The sequence below is a fragment of the Henckelia pumila genome, chromosome 2 (genome assembly GCF_033568475.1).
Source record: "Henckelia pumila isolate YLH828 chromosome 2, ASM3356847v2, whole genome shotgun sequence".
Classification (NCBI taxonomy): domain Eukaryota; kingdom Viridiplantae; phylum Streptophyta; class Magnoliopsida; order Lamiales; family Gesneriaceae; genus Henckelia; species Henckelia pumila.
This window is the reverse complement of record NC_133121.1, coordinates 69,001,109-69,027,487: the sequence shown is the minus strand read 5'-3', so window position 1 is coordinate 69,027,487 and position 26,379 is coordinate 69,001,109. Positions and strand designations below refer to the sequence as shown.

The window sequence follows — 26,379 nt, the reverse complement described above, 5'->3', positions numbered from 1 at the left end:
ATACTTAATATACCAATAAACAGTAAATATGAATTCTTAACTTGCTCTTACGCCAAAACATTGAGAGGATCTATTAAATTTTATCAATGATATAATAACAAAGAAATGTCATGAAGTAACACTAAATAAGAGAATCTCCAAATCCTACAAACAAAACAATAAATTTTGTTGTGATAAAATGAAATTCACAGTAAAAGAGTATGGTTGTAAAACAAACATGCCACACAAAAGAAACAAACAAATCAAAACTAATAAACCTTATAAACCGTTTAATAAAAAATTCATTTCTTATAAGAAAATAAAATTCAAAAAGAATTTCTCCAGAAAACCTTATAGAAGAAGATTCTATAAAAAGTTTGATAACATAAAATCACCTTTCCCAAAAGGTAAAGAAGAGAATTGCACATGTTGGTTGTGCAATGAAGAAGGACATTATGCGAATGAATGTCCAAAACGGAACGAAAAAAAAACAAAGTTAAACTTCTTGAAGAATTATATATTATTGGATTTTATCTAGTAGAAACAATTGAATTTTTATCCGATGATAAAAATATTTATTACCTTGATGAATCAAGTAAATCAGATTTTGAATCAGATTCCATATTTGATTAAGAGAAACTAATGATTAAAATTAATAAAAAGATGTTTTGGAAAACAGAGATTCCATATTTGATGAAGAGAAACTAATGATTAAAATTAATAAAAAGACATTTTGGGAAACAACAGTTCAAACAAAGATTTTGGTAGATAGAGGGTAAAGAACAAAGGAAAGTTGGGATTGGGGAGTAGCAAGTTTGACCTTGATAAAATTAAAAAAAGTGTTTTTTTTTTTAAAAATAAAATTATAAAAGCTTTCATTCCCAAACGTGCTCAAAGTTGCACGGTGTTGTGCAAAGAACTCCGATGTTCGGCCATGGCGAGCTAGAGAAGTGAAGGTCGGAAGGCACCCTGTGCGTACAATCATAAGGTGTGCTTTGCTGTTAGTTTAAGATTTAAGACCCATTTGTTTGATATAATAATCCTTTCGATCTATGGAGAATTTCTGAACCGGTTTTTTACTTCTTTAAAGTGGTTGATTTGTTGTCTATGCTGCAGCAATCTCCTTGTCAATATTGATAATAGTTCTTCTTGCTTTGCTCTGTGTGGCCAAACGGTTGATTTGTGAGTATAAATAAAGAAAATTTGCAAAAGGATTAATTATTGAGAAAAAATATAGCAAACGCAATTGGTGTATTCCGGGTTGAAGTGTTATAGTCTTAGCTTTATTAGTGTATTGTTCCTCTGGCACATCCTTCAGCTAACTTCATGCCAGTTTCTGGACTGGTTTTAACCATTTGTTCCATCTTTGATATTTTCGTCAAAAGTGTCCCTGGGCGATATTTGAGTATGATGCCACAAACTTAACAAGTGAATGTAGGATGTATGAAGGGGGTCTTCTCTGAATGCAGGGAATGCAGATTTAGTGCTTTTCATCATCGAGCGACGAAATGCATAAGATTGGCTTTTAATGAAGTTACTCTGGGAAAGTTCAGATGATTAGATAGCGTCACTATGTGACATTTTTAGGAGTTAATAAATTAGGATTAGGCTAAAATGGAGACTACCGATGATGCACTAGGCTTGGAGTCATTTTTATTATGAATATTCTTATGAAGACATCTCAAGAATTTTCTTTAGCTTGAGATTTGTAGTGGTTGTTTTCAACCTATATATTGGTTATGGTGCCCTTAATTCTTTAAAGGGTTGAATACTAACTAGAATTATATAACCGTGCACTTTTTAAGGTTTAAGGTTAGAGATCAGTGGAACTAAAATCCCGAAAGGACTGTTTGAAACAATAAACAAAAATAAATGGAAGGTAGAAAATTATTTCTATTTAACTCTTTTAATGGGTTTATATCTTCAGCAATCTTGACAAATAATCATAGCAAGTGCAATTCTCGAAGCATCGCTTTCGAGAAGGGAAGCTGTAGAATCATGGATTAGTTTTAGTAATAAATTTAAGTTTACGTAGTTTTATTTCTGCGATCGAGTCATTTTGCTCGTTTGTTCTCTTCTCATGTGATCGATGTGGTCCACTTGGCGAATTTTGCATCTACAGTCTGGCATCTCGTAGTTTATCATGTAGTTTGACTGGAACATCCAAGCTGGTTACCTGATAGAACAATATTTTCCATTCTTTTGTCACCAGACGAAGACTCATGATGACCTTTGTGTGTGGAAATTGAAAGAAGTGTTTGAAGAATGAGGATAGTCTATGACAGATATCTATTACCTAAGTAACTCTATACGAGCTGCGTTTTGAGATTTGAAATAACTTTTGAAAACTTGACATAGTTAACTTTGTATTGTAATTTGTCTCACTTTTGCCATAACATGCAATGTTTTGTTAACACTGTGTCTCAGACCATAAATTTTAGAATTTAAAACTTGGATAGTGGAAATATTTGTAGGCATTGGCAATGAATAATTAAAGATGCAGTGTTGTCAGTTCCACGGTATGTGTTTCGTAGTGTGCCTTAGGCATGTGCATGTCTGATGACTTCGGAGCTACATTTGTGTTGTTATTCGATTTAGACTAAGGTTGACAGCTATTATAATTCCGCTGCACACATGGGTTGCCAATGGAACTCGACGAGATACATTTGTTTTTACCAGACTTGTCAATTGGTGACAAATGCCAATGGTTTGCAGTTGACTGCTTATACAAGGCACTAAGATCATTGTGTCACCTCAGTTGTTGACTTGACTTTAAGGTTGAGGAGTTTGAGTGGCGTAGATAACATGGTAATTAGCAGGTGTTAACATGATTTTGCTACTTCATAAACTTGTAGCTCCCGGTCTAGATTTCACAATTTGTCTTAGTGATCCAATTGGAAATAAATAATCAATTGAAGGAAGTTAGGAATTTAATATTTTGAAGAAATTGAATGTTGGGTTTTATATGGAATGAATTAGTTTCCCAACTGCATTTCATGGAGATAGCTTTTCATATTATTGTACATTGTTAAATTAAAGAAAGCACCTTCAAAAATATCATATTCTTTACTCCTTGTTTGCAAATTAAATGAAACACCACTTATTGCCGAAACGAGTTTTTTTTTCTCTACAGTTTCCTTGAGGGTTTTTGCATTGTTCTAGTTCTGATGTGAGGTTATAAAACCTTTTCAATTGGTCTTGCTAATCAACCATTCGTCAGCACACTATATTCATCAGCTTGACCAGTTCTTATTGAGAGTGTAGGTGCTGGAGAGAATGCATGTGGGTCAGATAAAAAACGTGTTGAAGGGGGGATGGTGATTATGCCTTACCAGTTTCAGCTATCTTGTTATCTTAATTTGGGTGCTGGGAAGTTTTCTAGGACCTATATGGAATTTTAACATGCAACCAATGATAAAGGATTGAAGTAATCTCTCGGAGTGACAATGGGTTGAAGTAATGACAATGAATGATTTCTCCAAATTTATTATTGATTATTGATATTCTGTATTTTTTACAGAATATTAGTCATCTGTATTGAACAGCCTTGTACATGACTACAACACAATTCATCCTCATACTCTTAATTCACATCTTCAATTGCAAACTCAGTTTAAACAATTTTAGAAATACATGGTTCGAACAAGTAGGTATCCTCACTCATGTGTCCATTTCGCATTCACCATGATAGCATCTACTCATTTGGACTCAGAAACACGTGGATAATCCGGTCTGAAAAACTTATGGGCTCAAAATACACAATCTTGTGAAGGATTTCCCTAATCATTTTTGATATCGATGTAATCGATTCTCATTTATTACGCCTATTTAGTATTGATTTTTGGACTTTTTTTATTTATTACCACAACACAGCATGTACACACTTGCTCGACTGTCATAAACTCAGTTGTTGAAGGCATTAAATTTAAAGCAAATTCCCTACTCATAATATTCCCATTCACATTAGAGTACATCAAAAAATCATAGGTTCACAAATTTCCCTTTGCACACACTCGCTATCACACAGTCGTAGACCACCCATAAAACTCAGGTTTTCCTTGGGAGAGAAAAAATGGTGGGAGAAACGAAGTGCAAAGTGTTGAAAAACCTCTTTGGTGGCTTATCTGAAGATGAGGATTTTGAAACCAACCATGAAATAGATCACCAAGCTGGCTCTGTTTTTGTAAGATTTTCATTTTTCTTTTTCAGTTGCATGTTAAGCTTTTGAAATTTACTTTTCCTTCTTCCCCAAATTAGATCTCAATCACAAAAACACCTTCAAATTCCAATGGAGTTCTAGTTCATTGAATGCTTCTCATGTCCTCCATCTTGGGGATCCAGAATCACATTCTTTTTCTGGAAAACATCCATCAATTTTTTTTTCCAGATTTGTGATGTAGACTTAGCTTATTTTTTATTTTTTTTATTAGGAATCCGTTTTGTTACACACAAATAAATAAATTTTTTGGCGATTGATATAACTGCTAGTTTTTATTTGATGGAGCAATAGATTTGGGATTATCCCTACTATATATGTAAATAATCTTATTAGAGGTGTACATTTGGTTCGTCAACCGAACTCGCTTTTTAATCAAAAACAACAAACCAAATCTAATTAAAAATTGATTATTTCTTCCGGCAACCGAATTAATCAAATTTCAAAAAGCTATTTCTTTAAATCAAGAGAAATTCGCAACAAATTGATAATAAAGTCCAAACATTTAATCATCAGGCCAATCAACTTATCATTGACACAAAACTCAATTTAAATAAGCTTAGCCCAATACCAAAGCCCAAGACCATAGGCTTAAAAAATAATTGTAGCAGATCCAAATAAACCTAAGTAACTGATTTTTTTAAAGTTAAAAACCAATATTTGGAATTAACGAAACCGAACCTTCCAATTGATTCGTTGCGGCTGGTTATTTCTGTTTGCCTGAAGTTTTGTTCATGGTAGATATCCCACGTTGGTTGGATAAAGTCATTGAGAGTTGTATATATGGACTTGGACAATCTCCCCCTGAGCTAGTTTTTGGGGTTAGAGTTAGGTTCAAGTTCACCATTTTATCATGCTATCAGAGCCATTCCCACCGTTATGTGTTAGACTATGGGCCACCCGTTAAATGTCTTGTAAACTTCATGCTCTAGATGTTCATTTTTGAACGTGAGGAGGGTGTGTTAAAAGTCCCACGTTGATGGAATAAAGTCTTTGGGAGTTGTATATACAGACTTGGACAATCTTCTCCCCTTGAACTAGCTTTTTGGGTTGGAGTCAGGTTCAAATCCACCATCTTAACGGTTCACCCCTATTTTTAGGCAAACATGAGAATATTTGTCGGAATTTTTTTCCAATGAATGCCAATCTTGTAAAACAAGAATCACGCACATGCACACTTTTGACTGCAAAGAAAATCATTATTTGGTTTTAGTAGACATGCTTAACGGTTCCATGGTTCCGGTTCCGGTTCCGACCGGTTCCAGACCAACCAGTTCACGAACCGGCTGGAACCTGTACGGGACCGGTTTCCAAGGAAAATACCTTGGAACCAGTCCAATCCATTACCCGGTTTAGTAGTATATGGACCGGTTCCGGTCCAGTTTCTACCGGTTCCGAAGGCTAATTTTATTTATTTTATTGTTTTAAAAAAATGATCTGGCGTTCCGGAACCGGATCCGGTTCTAATATAGCGAAACCGGCTCAATCCATTAACCAATGGATTCGAGCCGGTTCCGGTCCCGGTCCCGGTTCATCTGTACCTGGTCAGGTTCCGGGCTTAACGGGCCGGTTCCAAAGCGGTTCCGGGCCGAATTGGCCCCGTTAAGCATGCCTAGGCTTTAGATTATTTACTTAGATGAAAAATTCAAGATGGGGCATGTGATTGTCGTGCCGTAGGCTATTTAAACCTGGGATTAGGAAAAACAAAAAGTATTGTTTTCTTTTTTCTGTCTCTAAAATGTTTTCCATGACAAACTAAAAGTTATAGTTTCTTACTCTCGAAGTGTTTCAATGTTTCTTTGGACAATTTTTCTGAAACATGATTTGCTATATCTGAATTATTCATGTATGATGTACTGCTTATTGTTATGATTGTCGCTATTGTATTACAAGTCTCCATGTAATGGCTGATCATTTATGCATGGAAAATCTAGCCACATATAGTGAAGAATAGGCATGAATGCATGAGGTTCTTGGGCTATGTACTCATTAATGTGCCTGGCATTCACTGCAGTTTGCGGCTTGCGTTTTAACATGATCATATGGTTAGACTCGTCAGCATAAATATAAGATGGTCTTGGACTTTTGTTCAAGGCAGAAAGAAAAACATGAAGAACTTTTAATTCTAAAGTGATAGATCATGATAAAAATATGAGTAAAAACACAGTAATATATGTCACTACTTCTAGTAAAAAGGACAGGAGGATGAAAATGTAGGACCACAAGTTAGGCATCTCCTAACTGAGACAATAAAAGAATCATATGCAGAGATGATTAGGATAAAATGATCAATAGCCAGCTGTTTGTTGAAAACATCAGTCAGCTATGATAAACCGTTGTTTACGTGGGTATTGATAAAATGATCATTATAGCACTTTTAAGTCCTGAATACGACCTGAGGAAAACCACCACCCGACTTTCAGGTACCCGAAAAATGTTTGGTACTGTCGGGTAACCCAAAATTTCAGCCTTATTTTCCCCACATATAAGCTATGATATAGCCACCAGAAAAGAAATCAGAAAAAAATTCATATGTATCTGAAATTCAGTGATAATATGCATTTGCCATTTAGACTACACAGACCTGCTGAAATGCATCCAAGAAAATATATGGGACAAAAGTCAAGAAATATAAAAAAAATGGGCTCCTCCAATCATTGCATAAAAACAACCAAAACACCTATGAACCTTCATCACATCACAACCAACAAATCCATTGAATAGAAACAACAAAAAATCGATCGAGTAGTTTCAACTTTCAAGCATCAACAATAACAAGTAATTTCGATGGTTAAAACCCAAAATATCAACCAAGTTGTCTTGTGAACCAACAAGCAACCCAGAAAAAAGATTGAAACCGAATGCCTCACAGCTTAAGGGAGGTGCGAGAGTCTAGAGATTCAGAGTGCTGGTTTGTGAGAGTATTGATTTGTGTAATCCGTGACTGTTTCAAGGTCCAGCCGGGGGTGGGTGATGGTTTGAAAGTTGTAACTCCAACCATTATGGAGAGGGAGCAAAAGAAAGAGGACGGACAATGTTTGATTGTCCGGGAAAGAGTCCGCCCGGGTAATTAGATTTGGACCATTTGGTTCCGTTAATTAATTGGCATATTATATTGTAAAAAAAAAAAACATTGGGTGCCTGATACCCGATTAGATATACAATGCCAAAAAATTTGATCTGGCACAACTATCATCAACAATCATATCTCTTCAATTGGAAATCATGTAAATAGTTCCAGTTTTATTACTACCTGTAATAAGCATAGAATCTTTAATAATCTTCCATGCACCACCACAAAAAGTGACATTATGCCCTTTACCGTCAAGGTGTCCTATTGAAATTAAATTTCGCATCAACTTCAGTACATGCCCCACCCTCTGTATTTTCCACACAACCCCGTGTGATATCTTGAAACGTGCATCGCCGATACCCACAATATTCAAAGATCTCCATCAGCCAAATATATTTTCCCATAATTTCTAATATCATAATTTTCCATAATTTCATGATTAGGAATCGTCTGAAAGGACGCTCCTGAATCCAAAACCCCATGAATCAACATGATTGCCAACAGACAAATGTAGTACACCCTGAATCTCATCTATTGGCATGTATGCGAGTTGCCTTTTTTTTTTTTTTTTTTTTTTTCTCTCTCTCTTTTTTGGTGTCGTAACATTTCTCTCAAAGTTCCAACACTCTAGATTTCTCTCATATCTGGATTACATTAGCAGTTCCGTGATTGTGATTTGCCTTTGTTCCGATTAGATATTTTTATGACCTTTGCCTCTTCCTTCAATATTTAAGGCAAAATTTGACGCTTTTGTCGTTACATAAGGGCTAATTGCATTAATAGCCATGTGAAAGTCTAAAAGACATAAAACCCCATAAAAATATTAATAATCTAATGCATCATTCATTTTTTAAAAATCTGGCACACTTCACCTCTATGTTATAAACTTATAAAAACTCAAACACATTGCCCCCTCTGATAGGAGGTTTTATGCTCAATTATTGAAAACATATAGTTTATGTTGAATAAAATATTGTCAGTTGTATAGAAGATTTTTTAGTTTAAATAGGCCCTGTTTTTTAGGGATTTGATTAGTCCTTTAATTATGTATGGATTTGTTTCCTTTAGGGTTTTCCTTGTAAACTCTATTTAAGAGTTTTGTACTCTGTTATATTGATTAAGGTAGAATCATCGTTTCTAGATGGTATCAGAGACAAAAACGATGCTGAGGGAAAAAGAAAGGCCCAATTCTTAAAAGCCCATCCTTCTCTGCCTCGTTTTTTGTCCTCCACCGCTCAACCCATCGCAGTGTTTGTGATTGCGACTACACTGCCTTCGTCGCCCAGCCTGCGTGTCTCATCCTTTCCCCTTTGGCACCTCGGCTCTTAGCCCAAGCCTTTGCTCACCATGTCGGAAACTGACTCTGGGTCTTCATCTACTGTGCACCAAACTAAAGCTGCTGAAACTCGAGTCCCGTTCTCTGACCAGCACTCGGTCCAAATTACAACTATTCGACTGAATGGGGAAAACTTTCTGCGCTGGTCCCAATCTGTAAGGATGTATATCCGAGGTATAGGGAAAATCGGCTACCTGACTGGAGAAAAAAAGGAACCAAAGCCCGATGAGTCTTCCTACGCCACTTGGGATGCAGAAAACTCGATGGTCATGACATGGCTGGTCAATTCAATGGCTGAAGATATCAGTGTCAATTATATGTGTTATCATACGGTTCAAGAACTTTGGGACAATGTAAATCAGATGTATTCTGATTTGGGAAATCAGTCTCAAGTTTATGAATTGACGCTGAAACTTGGACAGATTCGCCAAGGTGAAGATAATGTCACAAAATATTTTAATTCATTGAAAAACTTGTGGCAAGATCTTGATTTATTCAGCAGCTATGAGTGGAAATCACCCGAGGATGGCAAACACTACAAGAAAATGGTAGAAGACAATCGGATTTTTACATTCCTTATTGGGCTAAATGCTGAATTTAATGAAGTGCGAGGCAGAATGATATGAATCTAAAAAGCTATCGGAGATTCCTATTATTTCAAGATTTTTCTCATAATTTTCCATCGAGATTAGAAGGAATTGGGATCTATGACAATCAAGTTGGGGAGCAAAGAAGCCAAGTTGGAAAGCATGGAGTTCGTTGTGGAGTAATAAAATTTTATGAAGATTCTAGAGAGATCCAAATCCAATCTTCACCGTTCAAAATGTAGTTTACGATGTTATGAAGCTACAGTTAAAATTTCAGCTTGATCCGACGGCTAGATTTCGAGTTATGATTTTTGCAAGAATAATGCACAATTCGGACAGCTTCAGAGCCTAGGCTCCAGTTTCAAGCGCCTAGGCGCCGGTACGGGATTTACACACACTCGGCGTGTAGTGTGTGTTTTCGGATTTTTGTGTATTATTTTATTATTTTGAGTATTTTTGATTATTTTGAGTATTATAAGTCTATTAGGAAACTTTTAGATCATATCTTTTGATATCTTTTGTATTATTTTTATTTATCTTTTATTATTTTGTAGTTGTATTATAAATACAACATATACAATCATTATTGAATAGAAGATTGAAAATTATGGAAATTGATTTTTATCAATTATAATTCTTTCTAGAATTATGACAAAGCTTTGCTTTGTGTATCAAATCAAACTTATCAAAGTCTAAACACTTTGTGCGTTTGTCAATTGATTAGCTTCGTGGATTGTCAGAGACAGGTTCCTCTGAAGGTTCCGTTGTGATTAATTGTTTGTCAATTGATTTTTCACTTGGGTTGTCAAAGACAGGTTCCTTTGAAGGTCTAATTGAATTATTAATTGTTTTTCTTTTCGTGAATATCTGTTGCTAGTTACGGGTTCAACTAGAGGTAGATATCCGAAAACTTACTTGTTTCAAAAGATTGGGACAACATTATTGAATTCTTTTGTTATCGAATTGAGGTGCGATTCGTTGTAATCGTGTTGTCTTTCATACATAAGATTCTTATCATTTGGTATCAGAGCTTAAGGTTCTATTGATTCAAGTAAGTCGTATCTTTCTATTTGTTCTTTTTATCTATTCTTTGTTCTTCTTATCCGTTCTTCGTGTTCTTCGTTGGAATCTTTCCTTCGTCAAATTTTTGTGTCGTTTCTTTCAAACTTATTATCCAAGTCTCGTGTCTTGTGTGACAAGTTATAAATTAAAAAAACAAAAAAATTCGAAAATTCAGAAAAAAAAGGGTGGGGTTTCGAAATTGGTGAGAAAAAAAAAGTGGTGAAAAAAAAAAAGGAGAGAAGAAACGAGAAAACTTGTGGCTAAATTTCTTGCAGGTAAAGGGCAAGATTTGAGGACAAATCTTTTTGAAGAAGAGGAGTCTGATATGAATCTAAAAGCTATCGAAGATTCCTATTATTTCAAGATTTTTCTCATAATTTTCCATCGAGATTAGAAGGAATTGGGATCTATGACAATCAAGTTGGGGAGCAAAGAAGCCAAGTTGGAAAGCATGGAGTTCGTGGTGGAGTACTGAAATTTTATGAAGATTCTAGAGAGATCCAAATCCAATCTTCACCGTCCAAAATGTAGTTTACGATGTTATGAAGCTACGGTTAAAATTTCAGCTTGATCCGACGGCTAGATTTCGAGTTATGATTTTTCAAGAATAATGCACAATTCGGACAGCTTCAGAGCCTATGCTCCAGTTTCAAGCGCCTAGGCGCCGGTACGGGATTTACACACACTCGGTGTGTAGTGTGTGTTTTCGGATTTTTGTGTATTATTTTATTATTTTGAGTATTTTTGATTATTTTGAGTATTATAAGTCTATTAGGAAACTTTTAGATCATATCTTTTGATATCTTTTGTATTATTTTTATTTATCTTTTATTATTTTGTAGTTGTATTATAAACACAACATATACAATCATTATTGAATAGAAGATTGAAAATTATGGAAATTGATTTTTATCAATTATAATTCTTTCTAGAATTATGACAAAGCTTTGCTTTGTGTATCAAATCAAACTTATCAAAGTCTAAACACTTTGTGGCGTTTGTCAATTGATTAGCTTCGTGGATTGTCAGAAACAGGTTTCTCTGAAGGTTTCGTTGTGATTAATTGTTTGTCAATTAATTTTTCACTTGGGTTGTCAAAGACATGTTCCTTTGAAGGTCTAATTGAATTATTAATTGTTTTTCTTTTCGTGAATATCTCTTGCTAGTTACGGGTTCAACTAGAGGTGGATATCCGAAAACTTACTTGTTTCAAAAGATCGGGACAAGATTATTGAATTCTTTTGTTATCGAATTGAGGTGCGATTCGTTGTAATCGTGTTGCCTTTCATACATAAGATTCTTATCACAGAATCATTGGGCGTCAACCACTGCCATCAATTAGTGAGGTTTTTTCTGAAGTTCGACGAGAGGAAAGTCGCAGACTTGTGATGCTTGGAAAGAAAGTATCAACAGGAGCTGTAAATATGGAGACTTTTGCCCTTGTTACATGTGAGGCAAATGCAGGCCAGAAAAGAGATGAAAAGCCTTCTGTTTACTGTGATGTCTGTGAAAAACCTTATCGCACTCGTGAAACTTGCTGGAAAATTCATGGTAGACCAGCAAATTGGAAAAGTAAACAAAAGGGCAGATTCAATCGAAACCCAACGGCTCATGAAGCAGTGGTTCATCCGTTCAACAAAGATCAAGTGGATTATCTTCTGAAACTATTGAAATCCAATTCAACATCATCTGGTAGTCCTAATACTTCTTTGGCTCAAACAGGTAACCACTTTAAAGCCTATACTTGTCGTTCCAAATCTCTCGATGCTCCTGGGATAATTGATTCAGGAGCATCTGATCACATGACAAATTCTCCCCTTTTTTTCAAACTTACTCTCCGTGTTCTGGTTCAAAAAAGGTTAGGATAGCTGATAGTTCTTATTCTCCCATAGCAGGTAAAGGTTTAGTTCAACTGTCTAATGATATCAGTCTTAAATCTGTACTTCATGTTCCTAAGCTCAATTGTAACCTTTTGTCAGTCAGTAAATTGTCCAAAGACTCTAACTGTCTTGTTATTTTCTTTGAATCTCACTGTGAATTTCAGGAACAGAGCTCGGGGAAAATGATTGGCAGTGCTAAATTGATAGATGGCCTCTATTACTTTGACAATGATTTTTCAAACAATAAAGCAGCTCAAGGGTTGATTAGTACTAGTTCTAACTCTGCTAGAGGACAAATTATGTTATGGCATCTTAGACTACGACACCCATGTTTTTCTTATCTGAATAAACTATTTCCTACATTGTTTAAAGGATGAAATTGTTCATCTTTCTATTGTGAGAGTTGTTTCTTATCAAAAAGTCATCGTACTACTTATCTCCCTAGACCATATCAAGCATCAAAACCATTTTATCTAATCCATAGTGATGTTTGGGGTCCTTCTAGGGTGACAACAATTTCTGGAAAAAGATGGTTTGTGACTTTTATTGATGATCACACCCGTTTGTGTTGGGTATACTTGATGAATGACAAATCAGAGGTTGAAAAATTGTTTAAAGATTCAAACAAAAATTGGGATACTTCACAGTGACAATGGCACTGAATACTTAAAAGGAATTTTAGGGAATTTTTTAAAAGAAAAGGGAATTCTTCGCCAATCTACATGTGTTGACACTCCTCAACAAAATGAAATTGCTGAGAGAAAGAATAAACACTTGCTTGAAGTTTCTCGTGCCATTATGTTTAGTACAAATGTTCCCAAGTATTTGTGGGGAGATGCGGTCTTAACGGCATCTTATTTAATTAATAGAATGCCTACTCGTGTCCTTAACCATGTGACACCTCTGAATTGTCTAAAATCAATTTTTCCCAACACTCGTATTTATTCTGACATTCCAATAAAAGTATTTGGATGCACTGTTTTTGTTCATCTAACTAGTAGATTTAGGTCTAAATTGGATCCTCGTGCGGAGAAGTGTATTTTTGTTGGTTATGCTCCGCATAAAAAAAGTTTCAAATGTTTCAACCCCATAACAAGAAAATATTTTGTCAGTATGGATGTTACTTTTGTTGAAGATCAGCCTTATTTTCAAAAAAAATTTCTTCAGGGGGAGAAGGATGATGAAATTTTTTTTTGTCAGACTTCTACCTCAAATTCTCTACCCATACCTATTGTCTCACATGACAGTACCTTGAATGGTGAAATTTTTGGCCAAGGAAATGATATTCCAGAAATAAAGAAACAGGTCAGCAGCAATTAAATCCTAAACTTCTAGTTTATAGCCGAAAAAAAACTTGTCAAAGAAATAAAGTGCCTACTGTTGCAACTGAGCATGGCCAACCAGAGGACCCGAGTAATGACTCACTGAATATTCAAGGTACATTAAACTCTACTTTGCCTGCTATTACCCCCAATAAGTCAGATATTGATGTTCCCATAGCCATTAGAAAAGGAACTCGAAGTTGCACCCAACACCCGATTGCCAAGTACTTGTCATATGAAAAACTTTGTCCCAATCATAAAGCTTTTACTTCAAATATATCTCACTTATTTGTTCCAAGAAATATTTAGGAAGCACTAGATGATCAAAATTGGAAATCGGCAGTGTTGGAAGAAATGAATGCACTTGAAAAAAATAAAACATGGGAGATCGTTGACTTGCCCAAAGAAAAAAAGACTGTTGGATGTCGTTGGTTGTTCAATATTAAGTGTAAAGCAGATGGAAGTGTGGAGCGATACAAAGCACGTCTTGTGGCAAAGGGATTTACGCAAACCTACGGCATTGACTATCAGGAGACGTTCGCGCCTGTAGCAAAAATACATTCTATTCGAGTCTTGTTATCATTGGCTGTAAATTTGAATTGGCAATTACACCAGTTGGACATAAAAAATGCATTCTTGAATGGAGACTTGAAAGAAGAGGTGTTCATGAGCCTACCACCTGGGTTTCAGAGAAAGTATGATCAGAACAAAGTGTGTAGACTCAGAAAGTCTCTATATGGTTTAAAACAGTCACCGAGGGCTTGGTTTGAACGGTTTTTAAAGGCCGTGAAAGCTCAAGGGTATTATCAGAGTCAGACAGACCATACTATGTTCTATAAACTAAGTAAAAAAGGGCAAATTGCTGTCTTAATTGTATATGTTGATGATATAATTTTGACAGGTGATGACTTTGAAGAATTGGCAAGACTAAAACAGAAACTGGCTGAAAGTTTTGAAGTTAAAGACTTGGGAACTTTGAAATACTTTCTCGGAATGGAGTTTGCTAGGTCAAGAGAAGGAATATTTGTGAATCAGCGAAAATATGTTCTTGACTTACTCAAAGAGACGGGACAACTTGGGTGTAAAGCGGCTGATACTCCACTTGAAGCTAACCTGAAGTTAGAGGAAGCCAAACCTGAGAATGTGGTTGATAGAGAGAGATATCAAAGGCTGGTAGGAAGACTAATTTATTTGTCTCATACTCGCCCTGATATAACCTTTGCGGTTAGCATGATAAGCCAGTTCATGCACTCTCCTGGACGGGAACACTTTGATGCCGTAAACAGAATTTTAAGGTACTTAAAGGGTTCACCGGGCAGAGGACTTATGTTCAAGAAACGAGATCAGTTGAATGTGGAATTGTATACTGATGCCGATTGGGCAGGTAGCACCATTGATAGACGATCTACTTCAGGGTATTGCACATTTATTGGAGGAAACTTAGTCACTTGGCGGAGTAAGAAACAAAACGTAGTGGCAAGGAGCAGCGCCGAAGCAGAGTTCAGAGCTCTAGCCAATGGCATATGTGAAGTTATGTGGTTAAAAAAACTCCTTGAAGAGTTAAAAGTGACTGTTTCTCCTACTATTAAGGTCTATTGTGATAACAAGGCTGCCATTTCAATTGCACACAATCCAGTTCTTCACGATAAAATAAAGTATGTTGAAGTTGACAAACACTTTATAAGGAAAAGCTTGAAAGTGGTATAATTTGTATCCCCTACATCCCGACCAAGGAACAAGTTGCTGACATCTTGACTAAAAGGTTACCCAAAGGACAGTTTGAAGTGTTAAGAAGCAAGCTAGCTATGGATGATATCTACAAGCCAGCTTGAGGGGGAATGTTGAATAGAATATTGTCAGTTGTATAGAAGATTTTTTAGTTTAAATAGGCCCTGTTTTTTAGGGATTTGATTAGTCCTTTAATTATGTATAGATTTGTTTCCTTTAGGGTTTTCCTTGTAAACTCTATTTAAGAGTTTTGTACTCTGTTATATTGATTAAGGCAGAATCATCGTTTCTAGAGTTTAACATGCTATTAATTTTTTACAAGAGATGTTAAAGCAATTAGCCCTAAATTATGCAGACCTATTCTGCAATAATTCTATCTCTGACATCATTATTTCAGTTTTTCACTGCTAGAGACAAGTAGACAACAAAAGTATCAAGTGACAAACCTTATCATCAAAATTAATTTCAGCATAAGACAATTGATTGACAATTGTCTTAAACTCATGCATATGTATTGCCACAGTAGACACTTCTGTCATTTTCAAATGATTTTTTTCATAAGAAATACCTTTATTTTCGGAAAACTTCTCGTACATATCTAACAGAACTTTCATCGGACCCGAAGTCAATTTCTCCTCTGCCACATAATGAACCACGTTCTTCGACAATGTCAATCTAAGGGGGAGATGCAACGTTTTACATTTGCATTCTCCAGAAAGCAAAATCATTGCCATTAAATTTTCCAATCCCATGTGCCAAATCTTCTTCGCTAGCCATCACTTTTAAATTCAAGTTGGCGCTCTGGTATTAGTTGTTAGGAATTATGGTCCCAGTTTTAATTACCGAAAACGATAAAAATCGGGGAAAATTAAATACAAAAACATACGATTTATTGTGGTTCACTCCCGACGTGATAGCTACGTCCACTTCTACAGCTGCAAATTTCCACAATAACGAAACCAAGATTATACAAAAACAATTTTACATGAACCTGTCCACTCAGAACTAAGTTCTTGTCACTCCCTTGTCTATGTATCTGAATAACAATACAATAACAGATACCATCATATAAATAATATCAGGGCTACATCAATATATGTAAAATACCTAAAATATGCTTAAATAAATAATTAGGCTCCACGAATATATTAACAAATGAAACCCCAAATTACAACTAGATGGAGCCGAAGCTCAAACTTTAAAGTTTGGCATATAGTTACTCTTTCTAGTACTCAAGGCACAATCTTGAGGCTTTGTTCATGACTTTTATTGATTGATGAATATACCAGTATGTCATCAATAAAAACGATGATGAACTTGTCCAAAAATGGTTTGAAATCCTATTTTTATCATATTCACGAGGATGACAAATGCGTTGATTAAGCCATGAAGGCATCACCATAAATTCGTTGTGTTCATATCTCGTCTAGAAGGCGTATTGGGAAGATGCTTCTTTGGCATATTTTCATTTCAGACTCTCAACAGATGAACATAAGAACTTTAATTTCGAACAATGATATATTTCATGTGATAATGCTCTTATTGGCAGCACTGGCTTGTTCTTTTTTAGTGCAAACACTTGGCTGTGTTTTGTGGTTGAGGTCTTCTTCTCTACCCTTGTCGTGATGCCTGTTTCGGTCTTGGCTTCTTTCCTCGGCCAGTTGGTGCATTAGATACCATGGATGTTCTTCCAATCAGATGGCAGCTAACGTCTATTGGGATCGATGTGACCACAAGTGAAGCACTGTTCTGAAATTTCCTTCCTTTAAGATGAAACTAATTGACTATACACCATTTAATTATAATTCAATCCTTTATGTTGATTAGGCTCTCGGTGGATTGGATGAATCTTATTGTTTGGTTATACGTCGCAACTAATCAAAATTAGTGCTTCCTGGTTGTAGCTCTTGTTTGTTTTGATGATTAATTAGTATAATCATGGCTGGTTGTGAAAGAAAATTGAATTTGGTTTTGAGTGCTGCTTCAGACAAAGTTACAAGACATGTATGGTTTTAGTAATATTCGTTTATGTTGATCTATCTATAATTTTGAAAGTTACTTCAAGTTACCTCTTCGTCTCCCCTTGTTATTTATTTATTTTTTGTCTAAACATAAAGTGCATCTGTATTCGGAATGATGACAATGGAACTCCTGAGCCTGAGAAGGAAGGCAAAACCAAAAGTGAAGGAGAAACCAAGCTTGAGAATGAAGCTAGAAGCTCAAGGTGTTGCACTGAACTTGTTTTGCTCCTTTTAATTATTGAAATTTTTCCTATTTTTAGGGTTTTTTAACTTGGGAAAATTGTTTCTACTTTCCTCTGAATCCAGTTGAGATCTCATGTTAATGCACATGGCTCAAGACCTAACAACTCATGTTTGGTTGAATTTTTTGTAACAAGTTTCTTACAGAACATTTTCAGTGTGTTGCAGTCGAAGGTAATACAAAGTTTTTATGCTTGATGTTCCCTTGTTGACACGAGAGGGCAGGGCTCCATGTGCATCCTATTTTAATTTCTTATATTTGTTGCATCGTGCTAAATGCAAAATTTCTTTGATTGTGCTCTCCATATCTACAAATGCATGAGCATAATTTTCAACTTGCTCTTGATGCTGAATAAATTTATCAATGTTGCTCAATAGAGAGCACGATGGTCGTCAAAGAATCAGCAAATGGCAAATTTCTCTTGTACCATTGCCATTTTCATGGTCCTGGGATCCATTTTTTCTGAAAATAAGATTGAGATGGTTCTGCTATTCATATCTTACACGATTATATGTATTTAAGGCAGTCTTTTTCTCCTTGGGTTTTTATGTCACGATTATATGTAATTAAGGCAGTCCTTTTCTCCTTGGGTTTTTATGTCAATACCACAGTTTGTCTAAGTTTACTTTTTGGTTCTAATCTTTACTTGTACATAGTTTTGCTGAATGCAGATCTGTGTACATTAGGTAAGAAAATGTGGCGAGAAAAGTGGTCAAATATATATTAATTTTGGAGTCTTTAGAGTTCCAAAAACTATAAAATTCTAAGCTAATGTTTCTTGTGTAGGCAGTGATGTTATATTCTGCTGGCACTGCATCTTGTAAAATAACAATGTGGGGTCTGTGTACTGTTTTTTGCAGTTATTGGAATTATCTCTTCTGGTTTGTTTTTGAGAGATCCTTTGCAGTGATGGAATTGTGGGGATGAAATAACAATGGTTGATTTATCTGAATGGGGAACGAAAGCTTTGGTCTTTTATATACTTTAAATTTAAATTGTCGACTCTTTCCATGACATTTTTCGACAGTCCTTTTTTCTCAATAAAACCTCTTACTTCCATGCAATTGTGGTTAGAGCTAACTTTATATTCGATATTTTTGTTATCACAATAGATTGCTCGGAACTGAGAAAGACGACGATCTAGATCTACAACTTGCAGCTGTTATTCATGATGTTTTTGGGGATTCAGAGGATGATGAACAAGCAGAGTATGGAGTTCAGAATCAGATTAACCAAGGGGTAAATCCATAATGTTTTAAATGCTATGTTAAAAAAAAACTTCAGTTTTGTTTTTGTTGTCTTATAGTGTGGGTAAATTCAAATATATACCTACAATCGGTTTCACATTCCCCTCAGATTTGTCATGAGAAAGAATTGAGGACCGGGATTGTTGTAACTGATGGAGAAGTGCCTAAGAAGACTGCAGAAGAACGTGATGAGACTAAAGTCAAGGGGAAGGAATCTGGAAACCAGTTGCTGGTGTTTGAGATCCCAATGCATCCTTCCCTGGGTCATCCAAATCAGGTATAACTCAGATCATGTTTTCATCAAGCAGTACATCTCCTTCCAGGGTTTTTCATTTTGTCGTTTAGTTACATCTTCATCTATTGTACATGATAATATCCTACAACCTAATTGAAATGTGTTTTCATCACTAGAATTTCATGGCTGCTTACAGCTTTTTATAATGGAACTCGAGTAAGAGTAACATCTTTTGCGAGCATTGAATGGAAAGCTGAATGAGCCCCAACGTTAGAATTTGTATTCTCATAGTTAATGTTTTAGTTTGAGTGTATTTGGAAGTTCTTTGCATATGAAATTTTTTTGGTTTCCTATTTTTGTGTTTTTTCCATTATCTTAGGTTTTCTTTCTGTAATATCGGAGGTTTTGTATATTGAATTGGATATGGTAAATAAACCAGTATCTAATAATTTTTTCCATTTGGTCTCTGGTTTCATGGTACCAAAGCTGGGTTATGAGAATGATCATCACTCAAGTTTTTAAATGTTTTGACTTTTGTAAAGAAAAATTGAAAGGATCGGTCGTATTTGGATATTGACCAAGCTTGTTTCTAGGTGGAGTTTCCGTGCGATTGCATAATGAGTTTGTGAACTAATATGGCTAACTGTATTGATGTTGGATTTACATATTCCTTTTGGAAGAACCAAGAAGGTCTGTAGCCACAAATCACAACAGGTTAACCACTAGCCTTGCTCATAATCCAGCAGAGTATGCCAGAGTAAAGTATTTTTCCATTGACATTAACTTTTATTAATTAGGAAAAACAGGAAAACAGTTTGTCTACGATATTTGAGAACAAAATCATGAGAATATTACATTCTAACAAATTCCTTTCTGATGTCCGGGATCTCAAAAACTTGGAATTGTTATTAATTCTCTAGGTTAAAGTTGAGTGATGAAAAGTGGAATGAATTGCAAGTTTGGAGATCAATCTTAACTAGTTATCTTTCTGTTGTGTCATATCTACTAGTTACCAATTCATTATGGTTTTTGTGAGTTTCATAATAATCTTGTTTCCTTTATCTTATGTTTTATTTTTATGATAGGGCTGTATATCTTGTATTCAATGATGCTGGATAGAAAAATATGAGAATTAATTCTCTTGAGAATATTACATTCTAACAAATTCCTTTCTGAAGTCTGGGATCTCAAAAACTTGGAATTGTTATTAATTCTCTAGGTTAAAGTTGAGTGATGAAAAGTGGAATGAATTGCATGTTTGGAGATCAATCTTAACTAGTTATCTTTCTGTTGTGTCATATCTACTAGTTACCAATTCATTATGGTTTTTGTGAGTTTCATAATAATCTTTTTTCCTTTATCTTATGTTCTATTTTATGATAGGGCTGTATATCTTGTATTCAATGATGCTGGATAGAAAAATATGAGAATTAATTCTCTTTGATCTCAAGTTCCAGTGTCTTGTCTTTTTTAAATTTCAATGACCTTTGAAGCGATGCAACAATTGGGTCTTTTGTGTTCTCTTAAACATTTGGTGCTAGCTAGTATGTGTCTTGCGGATAGTGCAATACAAATTGTTGGGAACCCGATGGAATTTGACAATTTTCATTTACATGTGATTGCATGTAAAATTATTTAGGTCTTATTGCTCATGTGATATTTCAGTTTTCTACTTGAGTTACTTCTAAATGAGCTATCTTTTGCACTAAAGTACTAAGGCATGGAAAGCTTGTTTCTTCTCCATAACAAGTAGTGCTACTATTTTGATGTTTAATATGTGAAGTGAATAGATAACAGCATAACAACATACATATTAATATTCTAATTTCTGGTATGAGCGTCCACCCTCTCTTGGTTTCTTTTTTTTTTTTTTTTCCCTTTTCCCCCTTGCGTTTGACCCTAGGAAAATATGCAGTTATGAAAATTACAGTTGTAGTTGTATCACTTATCTCACATCTGTTATATAGATCATTGATGTTGATTCTTGTAAACAATCTTCTGTCCCTCTTTCTTTATTCACGTGCTTTTGTCCATTCTAAGAGTCTGTCTTGTCCAGATAGATCTTCCAGTTTTGTTGGTTGGATTTAGTTCTGTTCCTGTCTGTTAACGACTGGCTTGCATACTTGATGCATGTGAACTCATCCTTCTAGGCAGTACAAAATATGCTTTTCAGGTTCCTGTATATCTGGATATCATAATGCTTTTTCAATACTTTGCAGATGGCAACTGCCGATTTTTCCAACTTAATTGCCATTGACCCTATACCATTTGACCCTGCGACATATGTTGAACAAGAGTTCTATGCAGAAGATGTTTCTGGATTTAAAAGGCCTATCCCATTCCCCAATATCATCCGGTGGAGAGAAGTCAAAAACCCTGATGGAACAACTTCTGTAAGTGAATATGTGATGCTGTCTTACCAATTTAACATTAAAGAATAGGTATCTGATGAATCGATACTCAGCTTTTCATAATGATGTGGTATGGTTCGCATCAAATTACTATAAAACAATGCTGCACGGAAGAAGAAAATGTCGTTAATTCATTAACATAAAATAATAGGTATCTGATGAATCAATACTCAGCTTTTCCTAATAATCTGGTATGGTTTGCATAGAGTACTATAAAACGAAGCTGCACTGAAGAAGAAAATTTCATGCGTGATCATTAAAACATATTTCAAGTAGATGTTTTGATCTATTTGTTAAATGCCCTTTGCTGAACGGATAATGTCTCCAATTTGTGTCGGTTTTTTTATCCTGTTCTAAATTCATACCTTGTGGGTGCATGGGTGAGAGGATAGAAGAAAACTACATCGTCCTTCTGGTAGCAATCTGGAAATGAAAAAATTGGTTTGAAAAGCAACACCAAAATCTAAATGTAAAAACCAAAAATTAATGCTAGAAGGAGAGAAGGAATTGAATATGTAGAATTAGGAATGTTCAACTACGGTTCGGTTCGGTTTAGAATAAAATTTGAACCAAACCATATTTTATCGGTGTTACTTTTTTTCGAACCAATCCAAACCATGAATTATTTATATCCAATCCAATCCAATCCACAATCCAATCCATGAATTTGGGTTTGGTTTGGTTTGAATGATTAATTTTAAATTTTACGTTTCATAGTGAATTAATGCTTGAGATATCTTAATTTGCGAAAAGTATTAAGTTGAGGTAATATTTTATTTAATCGTGCATTAGAATGATGATTAGTAAAATACCATAAATTAAAATACTTATGCATGTTACAAAATTTTGTGACTTATTACAAAACCTAAACTTTTAGGGTTGTAGCTATATTTATTTTGGATAAAATCCAGTAAATAAAATCTTAAATGTAATTGAAGTATTTACAAAGTTCACTTAGAATAGAATAAAAATTAAAAATAAAATACAATGTTCCTAAATCTAAGAATAATCACACTAATTTGGTAGGTTTGGTTTGGTTTAATTTTATAAAAAATTTGAACCAAACCAATTTTGTTGGTTTGATTGATTTTAAAACCAATTCAAACCGCGATTGACTGAAAAACAATCCAGACCATGTGTTTTAATTTGGTTTAGCAGTTTGGTTCGGGTTGGTTCAATTTCTGAACACCTCTATATGGAATGGGTTTAATGTGGTGGCGTTTTGGATGAACTACTTCCTTAGTTCCTTTTGATACTTTATTTTCAAGTTCCAATTTCTGGTCATTCGGGTTTATTTCAGTATCAGGCTAGAAATTCTTTGTTAATAAAATAATGGGTACCACTTTAATGGTATGCCCATGCTTTTCTGCAAACAAATTAACTGCTATATGTTAATGCTTAGTTGCCTCCATGATGTCAATCAAAAGATTGAACAGATGACAGAGGGAGCATTAAGTACAAATAATTACGAGTTAGTTTAATATAAGTGAAAAAAAACAGAGGGAACCATCATTCAGGGAGAAATAGTCAAAACGGGACACCTGCATCATCAAAACTTGTGGATATGTTGGAAAATTACCGCTCTCATTTCATGTAATGGACTTGACTTGGACCATATTCTGCCTTTACTGTTCTTTCTCGTCCTGATGTTCCCAGTGAATTATATTGTACTGGTCTAGAATTGTCTTGTTTTATCTAAATTAGAGTGGTTGATCAACTTCATTTCTTTCACGTCCCAGTGGCCCAGTTTTGCTTATAATTCCATGATTCTCTTCACTTACTATTTTGCATTTGATTATACAAAGATATTATGCACTTCTAGTAATCGATATTTTATGTTATTGCTTCCTCAACAATTATGCATACAGTTTCAATGAAGAGTTCAACCTTTCTGTACTTGACCTCTCCAATATTTCAGCATGCAGCTACTTTAGAAGTAAGATGCACGCTGTTTAATAAGACGGAACAAATTGAAAATAACTTTGAGCCGATCATTCAACTGATGTTACTTATGAAGCCTGGAGGATATATTGTTCTCGTGAATAGAAGCTGTAGGATCAGAAACATGAACACTATCTAGGACTCAGATTTAGGCACAAGGAAATGTAAGCAGGATTTTTGTTAAGATAACGAAAGGGGGATCTCCTGATGCTTCTGGAATTCTGAATGTGATCCCCTAGCGGAGTGCAGTGTAAGATAGCAAACAAAGAGCACAATTTTTTTTTGTGTTTTCAACAAATGTTTGCTTTCCGGTTTTAAATTTTGATTGCATGATATAGATGTAATATACAACAATGAAGTTTTAGTTATATTCTGATTTTTCTAGTTGCTGTGTGGTTTCTCTGGATATTTAGAATTCCAAGACCTTGGTTTTGACCTCCAGATCTATTGAATATTTAGAATTGAAGGTTGAGTCGGTAACAAATGCATGTTATTGTTTTGACTAAATTCTTTCCAATCTATGACAGATGCAAAGTATTGGTTTGATCCGCTCAAATCTGGGCAATCACTCCCAATGTTGCAGAGTCACAGTTATTGCATACATATGCATCCACACACTTTTTCTTGTCTTCAATTAATCTCAAAATAATTTATTTTGTAGGTTGAGAGCAATGCACGCTTTGTTACATGGTCTGATGGGAGTCTGCAGTTATTAATTGGAAACAAAGCATTTGATGTGTCTGAGCACGATGTACAGGAAATTCAATCACATTTGTTCGTTGAACATTGGAAGGTGCTTCTAAGTAAACCACCATATTGTCATTAACTTGACTGCCTGCATGAAATTTTATTAAGAAACCTAACAACTATTTTTCTTAGCTTTTCAATTACCTCCGTTCTCTGACAACCATGCAGGAAACCTATCAAGCAAAGGGGAGAATATCTAGAAAGATGAAGGTTTTGCCTTCATTATCCACCTCAAGTTCTCGTTGTTTTTTTCCTGATCATGTTGATTCATGGGATAATAAAAATGTGGGCCCTGAAAATCTGACGGAGCAAACTGAGATGGTAAATCACTGATTGGGTTCTGATTGTTTGGTGTACATCCCTGAATTCCATATTTTACTTGATCCCGTGCTTTGTAGGCTGAAAGGAAAACAGCTAAAGCTCATAAACGCCGTAACCAGAAGAAGAAGAAAAAGAACCGTAAGAGCATTGTCAAGGACATCAGCAAGTTCGAACTTTCACCTCTGATGGATAATATTCGTGAGGTAACTCATGTTTTTCTGTTTTCTATCAATACAATCTATAAGTGTACCAGGTCTGGGTAACAAGGTTGTTTCTTGACACCGTTCTCTTACTAAATATGCATCAAGACTGACTGAATTGTTCTCTCTCACACAGTCCACCAAAAGCATATGAACTAACGAAAAATAAACCAATAAAGTAGTTGATGAAATGATGAGAAAAACCAGTTGTTAATATTAGCTTTTACTTCCTTTTATAATGTTTTTTTTCATTGAATGTAAACTTTACTTTGTATCACAATCTGCTTCTCACCACCAGATTCAGTGAGGTCTAGAGAAGGAAGCTGATGTTGAGGAGAGTATTATAAATGTAGTAAAGGGTCATGGGCACTATCTATCTATCTTTTTTTCTTTTTTCTTTTTTTATAATTTTTTTTAGATATCTAAAGATCGGACCTTTTCTAAATAAATTAAATTTATAGCAGTATTCTCAGGAGACAAAATTTCATCTAGCATCATCTGCTGAAGGACCATTTCGCGTTTCTGTAAGCGAAATGGCGGAGTCGAAACATGGACCAAAAGGGCATGAAGATCTATCTGGTGGTGAGCCTGACCCAATATTTGAACAAGAGGAAATGCCCGACACCGAAACTGAAGCTGAGGTAAGTGACAATTTCACAAAATAAATTTGTGAAGACTCATTGTTCGTGGGACGCCACACCTTGTTCTTGCGAGGCTGTGCTTGGTTTTCGAAGTACGTCCAATGAACGTCGTGACATCGTTGCTATTGGGTTGAACCTTCAATTTAGCTACATGATACTACATATCCTTTTATGTGGATGACCCTGCCTTTTATTGGAGTTTACTGCTAAAAATTGATGACAGATATTTTTATGACTACAGCGTGGAATTAAGTTCTTTGACACCTTTAAATTAGTCGTTTTGCTATGGTTTGGATGATGCTTAAGCTCCCAAAATACAAAATACATTTTCTTCGATTGATTGCCCTCGATAGCAATCGATTTTAAATCTTTTTAAATGATTAATTATATCTTTTAAAATGTTTTTAATTTTAGAATAAATAATTTTGATACAAGGAGTTTAGAAGTTGAAGGCGTGGGATTTTTAAATAACAAAATTTCAATTTTAGTCTTGTATGTTTTTGTGTGACATTTTTAGTCATGTATCTTTTTTTGAATCAATTATAGTCATGTAATTTTGCTATTTTAATTAACTAGTCAATTCTCCCCCAAAATCATGTAATTAGATGATGAATATTATTGTTAAAGTTTTGTAAGCACGTGATTTGAAAAGTTTATTGAGGTATGCATGTGCTTGATAACATAAATTTAAATTTTGACTATAATACAAGTCATTTAGTTACGTGATTTTGACGAGAAGGACGAAAATTGATTAAAAACAAAAAATTACAGGACTACAAAGAAAGTACTAAAAATATCGCGCACTAATAGTGTAGTAATTCAGACTTATTTTATAAGATTAAGTGATTTGATGTCATTAAGAATTGATTAAGGGTTTAATTTGGATTAAAATATGAAATTTTTTGGAATTTTTTTGTCTCGGGCCAATTCGGAGGATACGAACCCAGTTCGGAGGGTCCGAACACTTCGGAAGCTAGAATGGTGTTCGGAGGGTAAGGGTGCGATCGGACGATCTAAACCCAAGATCGGAGCGTCCGAACTCCAATAGTGAGGTGTCTGATGTGATGTCAACTTGAGATCGACACGTGGTTACAATCGAACCGTCCGAAGTGCTGATCGGAGCATCCGAAGACGTGGTTCAACAAGTGTCGTAGATTTTGACACATGGTTTGCATGCAGGATCGGAACGTC

The 26,379-nt window shown here is 35.1% G+C and overlaps 1 protein-coding gene across 1 annotated transcript; it reads left to right on the top strand.

Annotated features, from left to right (window-relative positions):
* Positions 1-855: 855 nt before the first annotated feature.
* LOC140880865 (protein LEO1 homolog) lies at positions 856-25,687 on the top strand. The gene is made up of 10 exons (XM_073285710.1): positions 856-967; positions 17,301-17,407; positions 17,603-17,618; positions 18,558-18,684; positions 18,802-18,969; positions 21,147-21,320; positions 23,941-24,072; positions 24,195-24,347; positions 24,425-24,550; positions 25,021-25,687. Exons 2-10 carry the CDS (start codon positions 17,317-17,319, stop codon positions 25,210-25,212), a joined length of 1,179 nt encoding a protein of 392 aa, XP_073141811.1. The 5' UTR covers positions 856-967; positions 17,301-17,316; the 3' UTR covers positions 25,213-25,687.
* The last annotated feature ends 692 nt before the right edge of the window (positions 25,688-26,379 follow it).